At 35.3% G+C, this 15854-nt stretch overlaps 1 protein-coding gene across 1 annotated transcript in view; it reads left to right on the forward strand.

The window, feature by feature from the left end:
* Positions 1-15854, forward strand: part of CCDC178 (coiled-coil domain containing 178) — a 185892-nt gene that overhangs the window by 118954 nt on the left and 51084 nt on the right. The window contains 1 exon segment of the mRNA XM_050892501.1: positions 2552-2701. Within this exon segment, the coding sequence (XP_050748458.1) occupies positions 2552-2701 (150 nt within the window).

Here is a 15854-nt window from a genome sequence, read left to right on the forward strand (position 1 = left end):
ACATATGTGAAAGTACTGCAATGCTGAAAACATTACTTGTTTGCAGGTATTGAATGTTAACATATTAATATCAAGCACTGTATGTTTTGTTAAGGAAAGTATCAGCCTGAAAAACAGGTTTTACCTCTACCCAAAGATTAATAAAGAAGATAATCACATCTTCTTCACTAAGTTCTACATCTTTCTTTTTATTATTTTGAGATTTCTGGAAGAGACATAGCATTTTAATATTTTAGTGATGTAGAGAGTGACACTTCTGTACAGGAAGAATTTTTAGATTTAGTTGCATAACTGCGGCCAACTTCTAGCCAAAGTTTTCAGAAATTACATATAAATACAGATACAAAAGTGGATATATCTTGATTAAGACATTGCATAGAAAAAGGAGTAAAATCATTGTTAATATGCTGTCTTGGGAACTCCCAAAATTCAAGTAGCTCCAAGGGATGGCTAGGAACCTGTTCAGGCATGCTGCCATTTCCCTTGGATAGTTTTGTCTTTAAAAGGTGAGACACTAAATTACCCACTTGGGAACAGATTCAGAAAACATATGGATTCTTCTACATTATGCACTGTGACCCCAGAAGAACTTAGACTTTATTAGTCCACTAATTCACAAGATTTTTTTTAGAGACACAGGAGATACTAAAGCAAGGTTTGAATTTTACCAAAGTTCCCTAGACCTCCTGGATTCTGGGCAAACTCGTAGCTATAATATATGGCTAAAACGTTTGTTGTTTCAGAAGTGTTCCCAATATGTATTTATGTTGCCCTTCCAAAGAGAGCTTGACTAGCAGCAACAGGGTCTGATTCTTTTAGGATTCACATATAAATGGTGGCTTGAACCTTGCAAAATTAATCTAAATTCCTTTATGCTCAAAATATACATTTTTTCTGCCTCAGACATGCATCTTTTGACTTAAATAGTATTCTGTTGAAGGGGAGAAGAGCAGCAGAGAGGTAAAAGAATAGCATGTAATATTCTTCTCTCAAAAATAAAACCAAAATTATTTACAATTCCTTTCTTTGGATTTTGGTGAGGCAACTACTAAGACAGGTGGTTGCTCCCCACCTCCTGTGGTCACATTGCACTCACAGTTTCAGGCAGTCAAGCCAGAGGGCTGCCCTCACTCCTGCTGGATTGACAGGCTCCATCCAGGGAGCAGATGATGGTGACATTTGCTCCAGCTGCTCTAGCTGTTCTGCTAGCTCTGCTTTTCTGCAAGGGTACGCATGGTTCTGCACATGGGATTACATATAGCCCTCTTGTGTAAACTAGACTCTTAAGCGGACTCTTCTACCTTTAAAAGCTTTTAAACTATAACTTTTGCATTAGAAGACTTTAAAATATTGCCTTAGATTAGGGCAGCTGCTCATCACATGGACATTTGAGCTTAAGTAGTTGGCCCAGGCTTCTACACTCTCTCATAATTGTAAATTCTTCTCCACTCCACTTTATAATGTGCATGCATTTTTAATGGAAATGCCTCCCAAATACAACTGGCAACAACATACATAAATTTAATAAGTTTCAGGCTGGCTTGTTGGGTTTTTTTAATGCGTCTCTCCTCTCTACTGGATAGCACTGTCATCACTAGCCATGATGTTTTAAAAATGTCTTTTAAAGATGTACATTTAAAATATATTTGAAGAAATATTTTGAAATGTGGAAATCAGCCATCCTGTTTTATAGTTATGAAATTAAAAGAAATTCTGAATGTCAAAAGTCTCTGAAATTTCAATATTCAACTAACTCTATGGGTAAAAGTCTACCTGGGCTCCCCTTCCCCAAGTGCTTTTTAATGGAAAAATAATGAAAATTAAAATAGAATTCCTTGTCAAAAAAGTTTTTTTAAAATAAATTAAATCAGATTGTATCTTTGTAACCTAGATAAAATACCTTAGAAAATTACATGACTGTTGCAAGATCATGCATTATAATCACAGGAAGTTCAGTCAAAATCAGATTTAAAGGAATGGAAATTTTTCTTCTTACAGAAGCATACATTCCAAACAACTTCAACTTCACCTGGTAGCAAACTATAAGAGTCAAACATTGTATTAGTCTTTAAAATAAAGTTAATCAAATTGGAAACACTAAAATTATTAATAAAATACATGAGCATTGCATTGTGTCAGTTTTACAAATAAGTTGGAAAATGAGAGTTTGGAAAAGTAAAATGTGAGGGAAGAATTTGATGTATTCTCTGGCAATTAAGACAAGATAATTTCTATGCAGAAAGGTCCTATGTAGTAAGGTAGAGGATGTGTTCTTTTTAGTAGTTTCTACTGTAACTATTTACAACATCATTTTCTGTACAAATAATTTATTAATAACATTTACTTTAGTATAAATATATTCAGCAAAATCCTAACTACTTGAAATTCATTTACAGTTTTGCCATTTGTTTCGCTGAGATCATAATCTTGTCATCTATATTTTGCAGATGTTCCTAAGTGAATGAGTCAGGGAAATTGTGGAAGTGACCTATGATTTTATTTTTTAGAAAGGTATTTTGCAGTAAGTCTAACCAATTACTTTTCTCTTTAGGCTGCTCTGGAGCAAATCATTAAAGAAAATCTGTGGTTAGCTCAAGAATATCAAATCTTTCAGAACTACTACTTAAACAGTAAAGAAGACCTCATAGAAGTCTATGACAATAGAATCAGGATGGAAGCTGCCTTTAGAGATCATCAGCAGGTAAAAAGTGCTAATATCACTCATTCAATTCATTTATCTCCTCTCTAAAATTCATTTGATCAATGCAGCTACTTAATAACAATAGAATACTTGCTAGTAATACCTGTATCACCTGAATTCTTGTTTTCTTCTTGGCTATTTCACACTTTTCTTATTTTCATTTTTTTGCTTGCTTGCTGTGGGTTTTTTTATTTTTACAGAGCAGTTCATGTAACGTATTCAAAATTCATTATTCATGAATTCTACTTTTGTACCTGAAATGTTTTTATTTTTGTATATAAATACATTGTGCAGTAATTAAAATGTACCTTACCATTACGTATAACTTCTCCATAAAACACTTCTGGAAAGTGTGAGTTTTACGACAACTACAGTCAGACTCTATAAGCCTTTAATTTAGAAAACAGTCAAATGAAAGTATAAAAAGGTGAAATCTAGTTTGATGAACTTCCATCATGGAGGTATAGTGGCCAGGTGTAATGTTTTATTGACTAATTAGTTACATTTAAAATGATAGATATTTAAAAAAAAAATTAACAGTGCTGTGGAACCTGAGTGAAGTGATATTGTAAAACTTTGTTGTGGAAATGTAATGCCAATTCACAGAGGAAGTCTTTTCTGTTTCTTTTCTTTGCGTTTATATATAGCTCTCAAAATACAAGCCTATCAGTGCCAACTATAATCAATTAAAAATATTGTTCAGATATTTTAGTCAGGTTATTGCTTGCTTGCCTTTCATGTCTGTATTTCTGAAAATTAATATGCATTTAAGTCATCATGCTTACAGACCTTAAGTTCACATCAACAATTTCAGGTAAGAATCTTTATTAATGCCGGTCATTTATGCAGGAACCAGGTCCTGATATATTGATATTTTAGTCCATTTTCTACAAGTACAGTGTAGAAGTGTTCAAATAAATAAATTAGATGTGAAATTCAGGTTATTTGCTAGTACTTTACTCTTATCAATCCATTTTATGTCTTATGCCCGTATCTTCATCCATTGCTCATTTCCTCATATATCACCTCAGTTAATACCTAACTTTAAAATTCAGTGTATTCAGTTTGTTCCTGACAAATATAAATAAGAAAATCCCTTCCAAAGTATTCTTGTTAACTACATAGCTCTTCTATATTTCAAGAACAAAACTGTTTTTAAGTCATATATTCTTAGGGATAATCCTATTTGGAGAACAAGTTGGAGATTTAAAGCATAAAAAGTGTAAGAAATTATTGCCTATCTTTCTTCACCAAGTGAGTGTCAATTATGTTCTGTTGATATGATAGCAGAGGCAACGCTATGAGTATTGAAATGTTTTCTTAAAAGGACTGGATTATAGAAGGAATTTAAACTATTTGTTTCTGAATGCAGAATTAGGGCATACTCTCTTCAAGCCTCTCTACAGAAAAATATATCTATGTTAGGTTATCATGTGGACATTTTATTTCTTTGGATGTAAGAATATCTGTCTTCTACAATCACAGAGTTTGATAGTTCTTGGTAATATTTGTGCAACAGATTTCCCACTCAACAGTTTACCTCTTCTGGACACAGTACGGATGATATTATCATGCATCTCGATGTAGTCTGGAAGCAAAGAAAATTGCAAATGAGTTGGCATATATTATTGCTTTTTTCCTTCTCAATTTGAATACAATAAAATAAACATAGTAAAATATAGCAAAATAGCAATGCAATACCAACAGGATCTAGTTTCATCAGCAGTGCTATATAATCATTTGTTTGGCTTTTTAAAATCTTCTTTATGAGGAAAATGGTTATGAGTATGTTGCTATTCTATAGGAGCTTATAATCAGCATTACAATACATATACCTAGCTTGTGGTAGAAATTAGTGATGGCAATGTTTAGAATTTCGGACAGTCCTCTGGGCCATTCAGCAGTGGTATGTGTATGAAGAAGAGAAATTCTATTCACAATATTAATTTGAGGATTACAGAGACAACTTAATCTAATGTCCTTTTTGATAACTCTTCATTTTGTTAAACAAGTAACTAGTCCAACTATTAAAACAAAATATTTCTACCATTATCACATAAATTATTTAGGAATTATGACAAAAGGAAAAAACATGTTGATTACATACAGCTCCTATAAAAAGAAGCTACATTTTCTTTTTAGGTTTTTGCTAATAAGCAAATTACAACTGCAACAGAAAATCAATTCTGGAGGAGTGTCAAAGCAATGATTTTTCTAGGTGCTGTGCTATATATATGCATTACAATGACATGAACATTCAAGAAGAAACTGTGTTCATCCTTCCCTAAATCCTGAGAACTTTCTTCCCTATATATATAACACAAAATTAGAAGCCAGTTTTTACAAATACTAATGTAAAAGGCAAATTGCCTTTTTTTTTTTCCCCCTTCATAATTTTAACTGGATATAGTAACTTCTCTAACTAATGAAGTAGGTTGGCCTTGGGCTCCTAAGAAGCTGCTTTGTTCAGTCCCAGAAAAGGATCACTTTTGGTGATGAGTGAAATAATGCTTTGGTAACATTAAGTGTTTTGTCATGACTTTGTAAGCTTCTTTGCACTGAGGAAGGTGCACTTATTGAGTGGAGGGGATATACATTGCTGAATAAAGGGGCTATGCCTATAAAAAGCATAATGCTTTCTTCTGCATAGGGAATGCAAAGGCATGCTCTTGGGAGGAGATGAGTGTTTTCTTCCTACTGCTACAGATATGAGATGGATGAGAAGAGGATTTCCTCTCCTGCTGACATTTTCTAGATGTTGGTAACTTTTCCTCTTGGAGCCGTTGGGTTTTGTGTTATGAAAAACAAGCAAGTTAAGCTCAAAGGGGGATATTCACCCTAGTGTGTCTGAAAACTAACTTCCTAAATGCAGATATTTCAAAAATTCTGAGCTACCATTATGTTCCTTTGACTTAGTAGGTTTTTTTAAAATCATATTCAAGCATTTAAAGGTTTTTAAACCATAGTCTTATTCTGTGCCAAAGACTTTAGAATCTGCTAATGTTCATTTGTAATCCTATCTCTAGACAGTATTTTGTAGAGATTTCAGATGACTGTAGAGATGTAACAGCTATATGACTGAGAAAATGTTTTGCTTACCTAATTACTTTTCTGTTTTTAAAAAGTATCGTGTTTTTGGATAGTGGCTGGTCAGACCATAAATACATAATATTTAGTTTCATTAACAAAAAATGAAATATATTTCTGTCTGCAAAGATACTTTATTACAGATATTACCACTACCATAAAACATTTATATTTATCCTAATGTTTTATTTGATCAAATATCAGTGCAGTCAAATATCACTCTGGACATGAAAAGTATTTCCTTATAGTTCTTTATCTTCAGATACTCTTATTCTCAATCTGTTTTTCTTAATAGCTTACTCTCTTTCAAAAAAACGCTTCCCTTCACAAAGACATTTTTTAATTTGGTTTCCCTTGTGTATACCTTCCACTGATCAATGGCATGTCTGTCATGTTGGATGTGCTAGCTTCATTATAACATGAATCACACATTTGAATCTTTTCTAGATGACGCTGGAATAAACTGTGGTGGATCTTGACATTATCTTTAAATACATTCTATTTAGTACCTAATATTTTCCCTAAACATTTGCTTTTGAGGGTAGTTAGATTTTTTTTTTTATAATGTTGATAGATTAATTTTTACATGTGCATTTTGGTATGGCAAAATCTTGTGTGTAAAAGATTTGTAGGTTGGTCTTTATGTGGTGGACTTTCAGTAACAAAATTTTGCCTACTACAGCTTCTGCCCTGCAAATATATAACAGCAGTTTCTTCTGGAAATCTCAATGGGCTAGTATATTAGCACTAGGAATATGATTATGCTTTAAAAAGAAATCTAATTATTTACCATATCTTTCTTTTTGTACTGAACAATCTTAGAATATCTATTCCATGAGCAAAATTTGATACTTCCAATGTATTGTGCTAACGTGTCAATGGTTCTACTGTAGACATCGGTATTTGTTCTCATATTGAAATTAGAGTTGATTCCCAAATATAGAGGTATGAGATACCATTATAAGTTAAGAACCTTTTTACTTGAATTTGTCCTTAACACTGCAAGTGGCATAGTCTTACAAAACTTTGATAATTGTTTTTGTTCACATAACTTTTATTTAAAAATAGTCTTCAAGCAAATTATAATTGCTTTAAAATGTAAGTAAAATATTCATTCTCGTATTCACGATCTGCTGTCTTCAGGTGGCCACGTTATGGTAAGAGTTTGGGGGAGGGAGGCTGTTGATTTCTGTTTCTTTTTTTTACTTTCTGGATAACTGACATATTATTGCAGTAAAACATATGTAGGGTCAATTCATGCTGAATAGTTATTAGAAACCATGATAACAAAAGTAATTACACTGCAGTTCCGTTTTGACAGTAAAATTTCTGCAACATTATCACAAATCCTCATGCATTAGTGCAATGATCCTTACTATAGTTTCATATTAGAATCAAAAGACTGCTGTAGCATGCTTGATACAAAAAGTCATGCAAGTCAAGTGAAGTTCTTTTATGCTTTTATAGATAACATACTTTCATGTCTTTCTCATGCATGTTTCTGACTCTGAGCCCTCTTGGATATTTCTGCCTTTAGTATATTGCTCATCTGGGATATAACTGTTTTAAAAATAATGTCCCTGTTGTTTAGAAAGACTAAATAGAATATAAAGTAAATCTGACAATGGGCACATGTCAGTTTAGGCAATTAATTCCTTCTGATTTTGTTGTTCCTATTCATTGACCTAAATGAAAAAAAAATACTGTTCTCATATACACAAAAAATAATGTCTGTCTCTAAATTGTGGTTTTGGTTAGTCAGTTCACTTATCTGGAGATCTTGGATTGCTTCATGTCTTCACTAGACTAATAGTGAAAGCATGGATAAGATTATGGCAAAAAATGCTCCCCCCCATTCCCATTTCCTTACAAATCTTAAATGAAAAAGAAAACTGTCAAGGATTCAGTGTGAAAGAAATGGAAATCATCATAGAAGAAATATCAGAATTTTTATCTGTTTCTAAATTAAATGTTTAACCAGCTTTCAGAGCTGTTTTGATTAGGAACAGAAATGGGTAATGGAGCTGACATTTGGTTTTTGCCCGTATAACAAGACTAGACAGTAGCTAATAAGCAAAAATGTGTCATTTACAGTATTTTTAACTGAGGTTCTTTCTGCCTTTAGACTTTTGACGCTATGGTAGGTTGACAGAATAGCCAGTTTCATATGAAAACATACGGAAAAAAATGTATCGTCATTAAGCTTTTTATTATGCAAATTTACTAAACTTTCTTTGAGCTAATTATATTTAAACAATGTAAACATCAAGTTAATGTTATAATTAAATTTGAATCAATAACTCAATAAGTTCAAATGACTCGATCAGAAAATTAATAGAACAGGCAGCCAAATCAAATTATTAGTTTGATAGCAAAAGGAAGTTATTGAGCTAATTTACGGAGAAGTCAGTCTCCTTTCCATATGCATCAGCCATATCAGTGGCTAGTCAGGTTACAGGTTTGTTGCATAGGACAACAGTTCTGCAGCTGCAGCACACAGTGAAGTCTGTAGGACTTCAGTGTTAGTTAGATCCTACAGTCTCCCAGAAGAAGGTGTCCCATTACAGGAAGTGAAACCTTTGGGGTTTTTCCTAAAAGAAATCTAGAAATTTGATAATTCATTTAGGCATTTATTTTTAAAATTGAGTATTCTCTAATGCCTCGAGAGAAAAGATGAGGAAAAACTGCTTTTTTTTCCTGCGTAGTCATAGATGTTTTCAGGATACTTTCCACCTTTTCTGCCTCAGTGCCATCTCTGGTATCAAGACAAACAAGATGAATCAGAATATTCCAAGTAGTTGTAATAGCTCAGGTTTCTTACAGTACACAATCTTTAAATAGGGGGTCATGGATGGCAATGCCATTATGCACAGACCTTGATTTCACAAAGCCAGCAAGTTTGACTGCAGATATTGATGTGATATGACACAAATGATATGACACAAATATTCCTCCAGTGCTATATTGACAGGAGTTGATGCTGAGGAGGTTGTGATGTCAGCTTTTGAGTTTAAAGGTATCAGGCAATAAACAAAAATTATCTTTTGTAAAACATCAAATAATTCAATCAGTACACTTTTTTTCATGTGTTGAATTGCTGCATATCAGTAACTTAGAGACAAAAGATCAAAGAAACTTGTGTGAGCTCAGTTCTTCCACTAGCAGCTTTTTACCTTAAAGCAAAAGCTTCTTTTTCATTATTTTCTAATAGATTCTACCTTTATTTAAAAAGAATTGTTGGGGGGGGGGTCCCCCCACATCTGTATGCTTTTTCTAGACTCTACTCAGCACAGGACTAACAGAATAGGAAAAGACAGACTGGAGTAGCACCTCTTTTTTACTAACCAATGTACAAAGAGATGGACATTGTTAGCACTTCTTCTGCTAGACAATTCCTTCTAACATGTACATGAATGTTAATGTGCCTGTCCGCACAAATTGCAGGAGAGACCTGGTCTGAGGCTAATCAGTCCTCAGTTAGCTGGTGGGTGTGATCTTCTGTCTTGTTTCGTGTATCCATGAAAATATTGTTTAGCTAGGAGACTTAGCTTTGGGCAAGTTTTGCGACACACTTGCCTTAGGAAGTAAACCTTGCTCTGATGCCAGTGTTCTGAGATTTTTGTACTGGGAAATCTACGTATGTGTGCTGACTTGCCCCTAATATAACACCGGTTTGTTCTGTAACACTTTACAGAGATGTTAGAATTATTACTGAGTCACAGATTTATTTAATCAAAAAAGGCAGAATCAACAGGCAGAATAGTTTCCATTATTAAATTCAACCCCCTTTTTTTTTTCTTTAAAATTTTTACTTTCTTTCCCTTATTTACACATAAAGTAGCCAGGTTGAATGGTTGCAGAGTAGTAAACAACTTCCTGAGGAAAAGTTCAAAAGTTCAAAAGATATCCATATCTTATTTTATCTACTTTACATGTTCATTTTTAACCGCATGGATTAATAGTTTGAGATTTACATTCTTATTAGCTACATAAATTCACATTCATTCACATTTAATTCAAACTTACATTAAGAGCATCATTAAGGTCACAGTGTTATAGCTTAATCTTGCAAATACTTTCTAAAAATATTTGGTGTCAAAATAGCTTGACTTAGCATATAATAATTGACCACAAAAACTTGCAGCAAACAACCAACAAAATGCTCTAAATTAATAAAAATCATACTTTTCTTTCCTTTTTAGCTCATAAACAAAGTTATTAGAATCTTTCAGGATTATAAAGCACACCTACACTGTAACTCATCCCAAATGCCTTACTAGGGGTACTTACGTTAAAGTCTTATTAGGCCTATATTTTCCATGCTTGTACGCTTGAAAAACTAAAAAATTCGTAATAGTTTAACATATAAGATTAACGCGCCTTGTTATGCAAACTGTTATTCTAGAAACTGGTAGAAACTTTGTATTGTCCTTCTTAAACCTTTCTGCTCAGAAAGCATTAAACCAGCATAAATCAGCAAGAATGGTCTCAGCCAGCATTAGCTGGAAAAAGTTTGACAAAACAATTCTCAACTGACTGTGTTGAATGTCCGTCTGTATTTATGCGTACTCTGAACCAGCCGTGTGAAGATGTGGCTCCAGGACCTCTCCTGGAACCAGGGCTTTACTAGCTGTAGCCCATGGAGCTGAGGCAACCAGCTTGCAGTTTTTAAGTCAAACCTCTCTCTACAGTTTGGGTAACTCGCAAGGCCACTTGTCCCAGTGAGGCAGATTGTGGCAGACATAGTATTTGAGGAGTTTGAGGACAGCAATTTGCCTGATAGTTATAAAGATAGTTGGGAAAGACCTGTGGCATGCCAGGTGTCCAGATTTCTTCAGTGACACATTAAATTGTCATAGAGATGGGAAGTCTAGATGTCATAACACCTTTTTGTTTTAACAATCATTATTCTTTTCAGTTTTCATTACTTCTCACAAATTTAGATCACTTATGAAACTATTATAACCCTTGAATCTACCAGAGATCTCAGGGAATATATTTCATCATAGAAATACTATATGTTGGTATTTGGGGGCGGGGGGGGGGAGGTATTCCAAGCTTCTGGTTTCACAAAAAAAATTTTTTTGCATTTTTTTTCAATTCGGAATGGGAAAAAAAATTTCCAACAATGTCCTGGCCAGCTCCAATCCTACTACGCACTCTCTAATTTACAGTAATTATCTAATTCATTTGTTAGAGGATTCATAAAAGAAGAAATTTATATGGAGAATGTAATTCTATGTAAGCAACCATCTCAAGGAAACTATTGTAGCTGTCAGCAGTCTTTTTTTGTTCAAGTTTGTCCACATAGATAATATCCCGTCTTGTGAGAAAAGCAGGTAGAATTGCCATCTCATGTGTTGAGGATAAGAAATATTATGAAAAGTGACAGCACTATGGCTACCAGACAGGTTAATGACTAATCTTAACTTAGAAAATGAGAGATGGCTTAAATAGAAATTTGGAGTGAGAAAGCAGAATCACTTTATCCTTTGAAACACAGTGTGGAAAGAAACCGATGCATGGTATGAATCACATTAGCTTTCCAAATCAGTCATTTTCACAAAGACACAGAAAATAGCCAAATACAGATTTGGTTGAAGGCCTCATTAGCATTATGACAACAAGGATCAAGATCTTATGAAAAAGACCTATATCTCACAACAAAGAGTAACTAAACGAATTAGACTCTTTTGGTATATGTCATACATCAATCTGTTCTGGCATTCAGTGCGCCACTTCAGAGTGACACACGTTCATTGTGTATCACCAACCATGGCCTGTTTTGGAGACAATATTATCACTATTGTTCATTAAGAGCTGTTCAGCTTCACATCTGAGCATAAGAGTTAAGGGCTGCCACGGGCTGTGCAAGAATAGATCAGTAATGTCGATGGGCAACATCCTACCCCTGTTAGATGTTTAACTGCCCACCACTGCAAGCGTCCGTGGAATTGAGAAGGGAACATACTAAGAGCAGATATGCCATTCTGCTGTTCCAGCAGTCTTGAAATTATTAATACTGAGATTCAAAGAAATCACTCTCCATAGGAAGAATGGCAGAATCAGGGGGGTTTCCCTTGACAATAACAAGGAGGCTAGGCAATAGCTCTTGGAAAGCATTACATTAACAAGCTGGGGGGGCACACAGTAAGAGCATATAGATTTGTCTGGAAGGAATAGATGAATTTTTTTTTTTTTTAATCATATGTGCCTCCTCAGCTTTCTGATGAAAAACATCAACCTAAGAAAACAAGTAGAAAAGATATAAAAACAGGAAGGAGTTCATCGTGTTTTGGTCTCCCAGTCAACCATTTACTGCAGTACTTTTCTTACCATGTGTAAGATTAGCCACTAAGATCTTTTAAGCATTATTTTAAAAATGCGGTGGGCCAATAAAATATGAAATCACAGATCTAGAGAACAAAGTGGTCTGAAAGGTGTCCAAAAAACCTGATTTTGAAGTGGCAGAAAAGCAAAGAGGAGCTTGATGTGCTGCCGTTGCCAGTGCAGAACCAGTTCAAGCCTTTGCTAGAGAGACTTATGCCAAAGTATCCAAGTACTGATGTTTCCCAAGAACAGTAAAGCCTGAAGCAGAAGACAGTTAGGATGGGTCCACAGAAGAAAAATATAAAATTACCAGTGTCACTGATACTGATTCCTGTCAGTAAAACAATGTCTGGTGGGAATGAGGGGACCTATCATGCTGTTCTGATTCCTCTACTGTCTCCTAGTGACAGTGAGCCAAATTCATCTTCAATTTTAGCAGTCTTTGTCACTGGCAGTTATTTATCATGCTAGGAACTTTGTTCCTGCTCCCTTGGGAAATTTAAAAGTAGTATCTAATGATAGTATCTCTGAGGTTAAAGTGTCTGGACTGCAGCATTAGTGAGTCAGCTGCACTATTACATTACATTAACTGTAATTATTTACAGGTAAGTAAACTGTAGAAGAGGCTGGAATAAAAGATTATGCTAGAAAAGATTTGGGCATTCTTTTGTAATCTGGCTGTACCGCCAATGGGTATAGCAGAGCTGTGCAAGTCAATTTTTAGTTAGAAAAAAATATCAAGAATTCTTCAAATTTGTTTCAGGCTAATCTAAAACTAAGATTTTCAGAATTTGGGACAAAGGAAAAAAAAATGTTGTAGGTTGGAGAAAACAAAAGTTTAGTTTCTGAAAATTATCAGTTTGTTTGTTTTGATTAAAAACAAAAGATATTCGGAAACCAATGGGTAGATCTAGAGAGGGTATTTGATATTTTTCAGCAAGGGGAGATGGAGTACTTCCCCACTTAAATGTCAGTAATTCAGATGCTCAGTATCCTCCCAGGTTCCAGTGTCCTGTTAATATGATTGAAAATAAAATTCCCTCCTTTCCCAAGAACACCTGCCTGAACGACCAGGTTACAAATTATCCTTGGCTAAGTCTGTCTCGGTTTCTCACTGTATTGTCACACACTGTGAATAATTAGTTTTGAAGGAGACAAAAAGGATGAAATAGTCATTAAGGTGTTCATCTAAGAGTAGAACCTTGCTCTTAAAGAAATTTTGAGTAAACTACGCTAAAAGAAGTAGTTTCATCAGTGATGCTGAAGGAAGCAACCCCAGAATAATGTAGGTCCCAGATCTGGGCATGCTACTGAAAGGTATGACATCTTTTTTCAAACCTCTGCTCTAAATGAGACAGTGAGAATGTGAGTTTGAGTCTTCCACTTCTTGAGGACCCTTAACCCTGGGATTGCGGAGTGCAGTCCCTCCATGATTTTCAGGGTTCAAGCTTTTACCCCTTTACGTTACTGCATGTCAGGGGACTTCCAAGGCTGCTGGCAGTCACTGCAAGCCACTCCTGCTCCTACCTGGCCTGCGTAGTACAGATGGAAGCTTTTTGCTTACCCTCTGGATGAGATGAGGATGTGGTGGGATACTGGAACACTTGTTAAGGTGTCCCAGAGGCCTGGTTTGTAGTGTCACTTCCCCTTCGTGAAGAGTACTTTTGCCTACCTCCTTTAAATTTTTCTTGTCTGAGATTAGGTTGAGTCTGTAAGTAAGAGCACTCATTCAGAATATAAAAAAATGACAACACAGATACAAATAATGTTAACTAAGAATAAAAGAAAAACTACATTTACTCTGTTTGTGCTGCAAATACATGTCAATTCCCATCTTCAGCTAGCTTTCCGCTTCCCTCTGAATAAGGTGGTTGTCAGGGTTTTAGATTTTGTGAATGTTCCTATCTCTTAGTGTACTACCTTACATGCTAGAGTCACTCTCATCTTTCAAAACTTCTAGGAGGTCTAGATGGATTTAATCTTTTCCTTGAAACTAGCAGAACATATGACCCAGGAGAATAAGTGAAGCTTTATTAGAATAAAGTTTCTTTCTGTACCCAGAAGTTACCTTGTATACTTAACTGGTTAGTAAACAACCCTTTGCTTCAATGAGGTGTGAAACTCTTGCATCTCCCTTTGGTGGCTATTTGACATTTTTCAGCAAGGATATATCTTTCAATCAACCTGACATGCCGTGTCAACCTTCAAATTAAAAAAACCATACTGACGTATAAACAATTAAGTTATTTGTAGCCTATTGCTGCTTCTTGGTTGAAATTAGACATGATGGCAGCGAGCCACTCTCTTGTGGCAATGGTTTTGGAGTGAGTGATCCCCAGCTCCTTAGGCAAATTGACACGGTACAGCTAGGAGTGGTGACGGATAGAGGAAGTGGCAACACCTATTTGAGGTCCGAAAGGACTGAAGGAGGATGCAGAATTCCACCACCACAAGTGGCCCACTGAAGATACTCCTAAGTGTAGATATTAGCCACCTTTCGTGGGGCCATTCAGGGCACAGTTCCATGACAACTTCAGCAAATCTAAATCATTGCAGCTGCAGTCTGGCTCCTCCCTCGTGCTGGCATGCTGCCTGCACTGGGTACCAGCTTGCAGAACTGATATGGCAGAACACTAACCTAGCAAACCAGGTTTACCTGCAGCCACATCTACACCCTAAATGATGGCTTTGCCGACACACTTGCCTGCATGTCTCCTGCGCAAGACAAGTGGGGGACGCACTGCTGGGCATCGGGTGGATGCTGGAACCATCACCACTCTGCTGTGGAGCTGAAACTTGACCTACTCTCTCTCATACCTCTTTTTTAAATAGCACTTATATAGCCTTTTCCATAGAGTAGTGTTGGTGGAAATTTTCCATCTGACCTACCAAGTACACTCAAAAAGTATAATTCCATCAATTCTGAAAGAAGACGCAAAGATCTCTTTACATGTCTTGGTTATGAAGTTAATATGGGTTTAAAATATGTCAATTTGTCCTAAAACAAATAATCTTAGAGCTGAGTCTGAGTGGTCCCTGAAGAATTTTAGGGTTGTATTAAGATAAATATTTTATTAGAAGTTAAACCGAAAGAATATAAGGCAAACCACTTTTCCTTGCTTGACTGAAGGAATCATATCCAATGCCCTGATCGGAGAGGTCTGTGAGATAGGAGTGTGATGTGTTCTTGCCACAAGACAAAGACAGAAATGAAACAATGACCTAGGCTAGAAATTCACTCCTCTAGGGAGCAGCTGTAGCACATTGATTCACGCTCTCGGGTATGAATCCCTGAAAATCACTAGAGATAAATCCAGGTTTGGGGATCTGTTGGAATAAATGCATCATATAAATATCTTAAAGTTATCTAGCCCTTTAAAAAAAAAAAGAGTATTCACAGTTTCTGAAAAGGATTTGCTGAATTGAAGAGTGAATGACTGAATGCAAAAAAGAGGGTGGGAATGAGGAATTATAGTACGAAAAAGCACCAGAACTGTTCTAATTTCCAGAGATAAAATGTGTTGATACAGCTTTACCATCCATTTCTCAGTAACCCAATGTAATTTTGTTAGTCCTAATATGTTTTACCACTAAATCTAGCTATTCTTGACATTGATTTCAGTGCAATTTGTGTAATAGGTCAAGTAAAGTGGTGCTTATTGACTGCTGATTGTATACGTTTTTCCACCTGAAGTGTTATTGTTAATTGACATGCTCTTTCATTTTCCTGAGATAA

This window comes from Gymnogyps californianus, chromosome 2 (genome assembly GCF_018139145.2).
Source record: "Gymnogyps californianus isolate 813 chromosome 2, ASM1813914v2, whole genome shotgun sequence".
In the NCBI taxonomy this organism is placed as follows: Eukaryota; Metazoa; Chordata; class Aves; order Accipitriformes; family Cathartidae; genus Gymnogyps; species Gymnogyps californianus.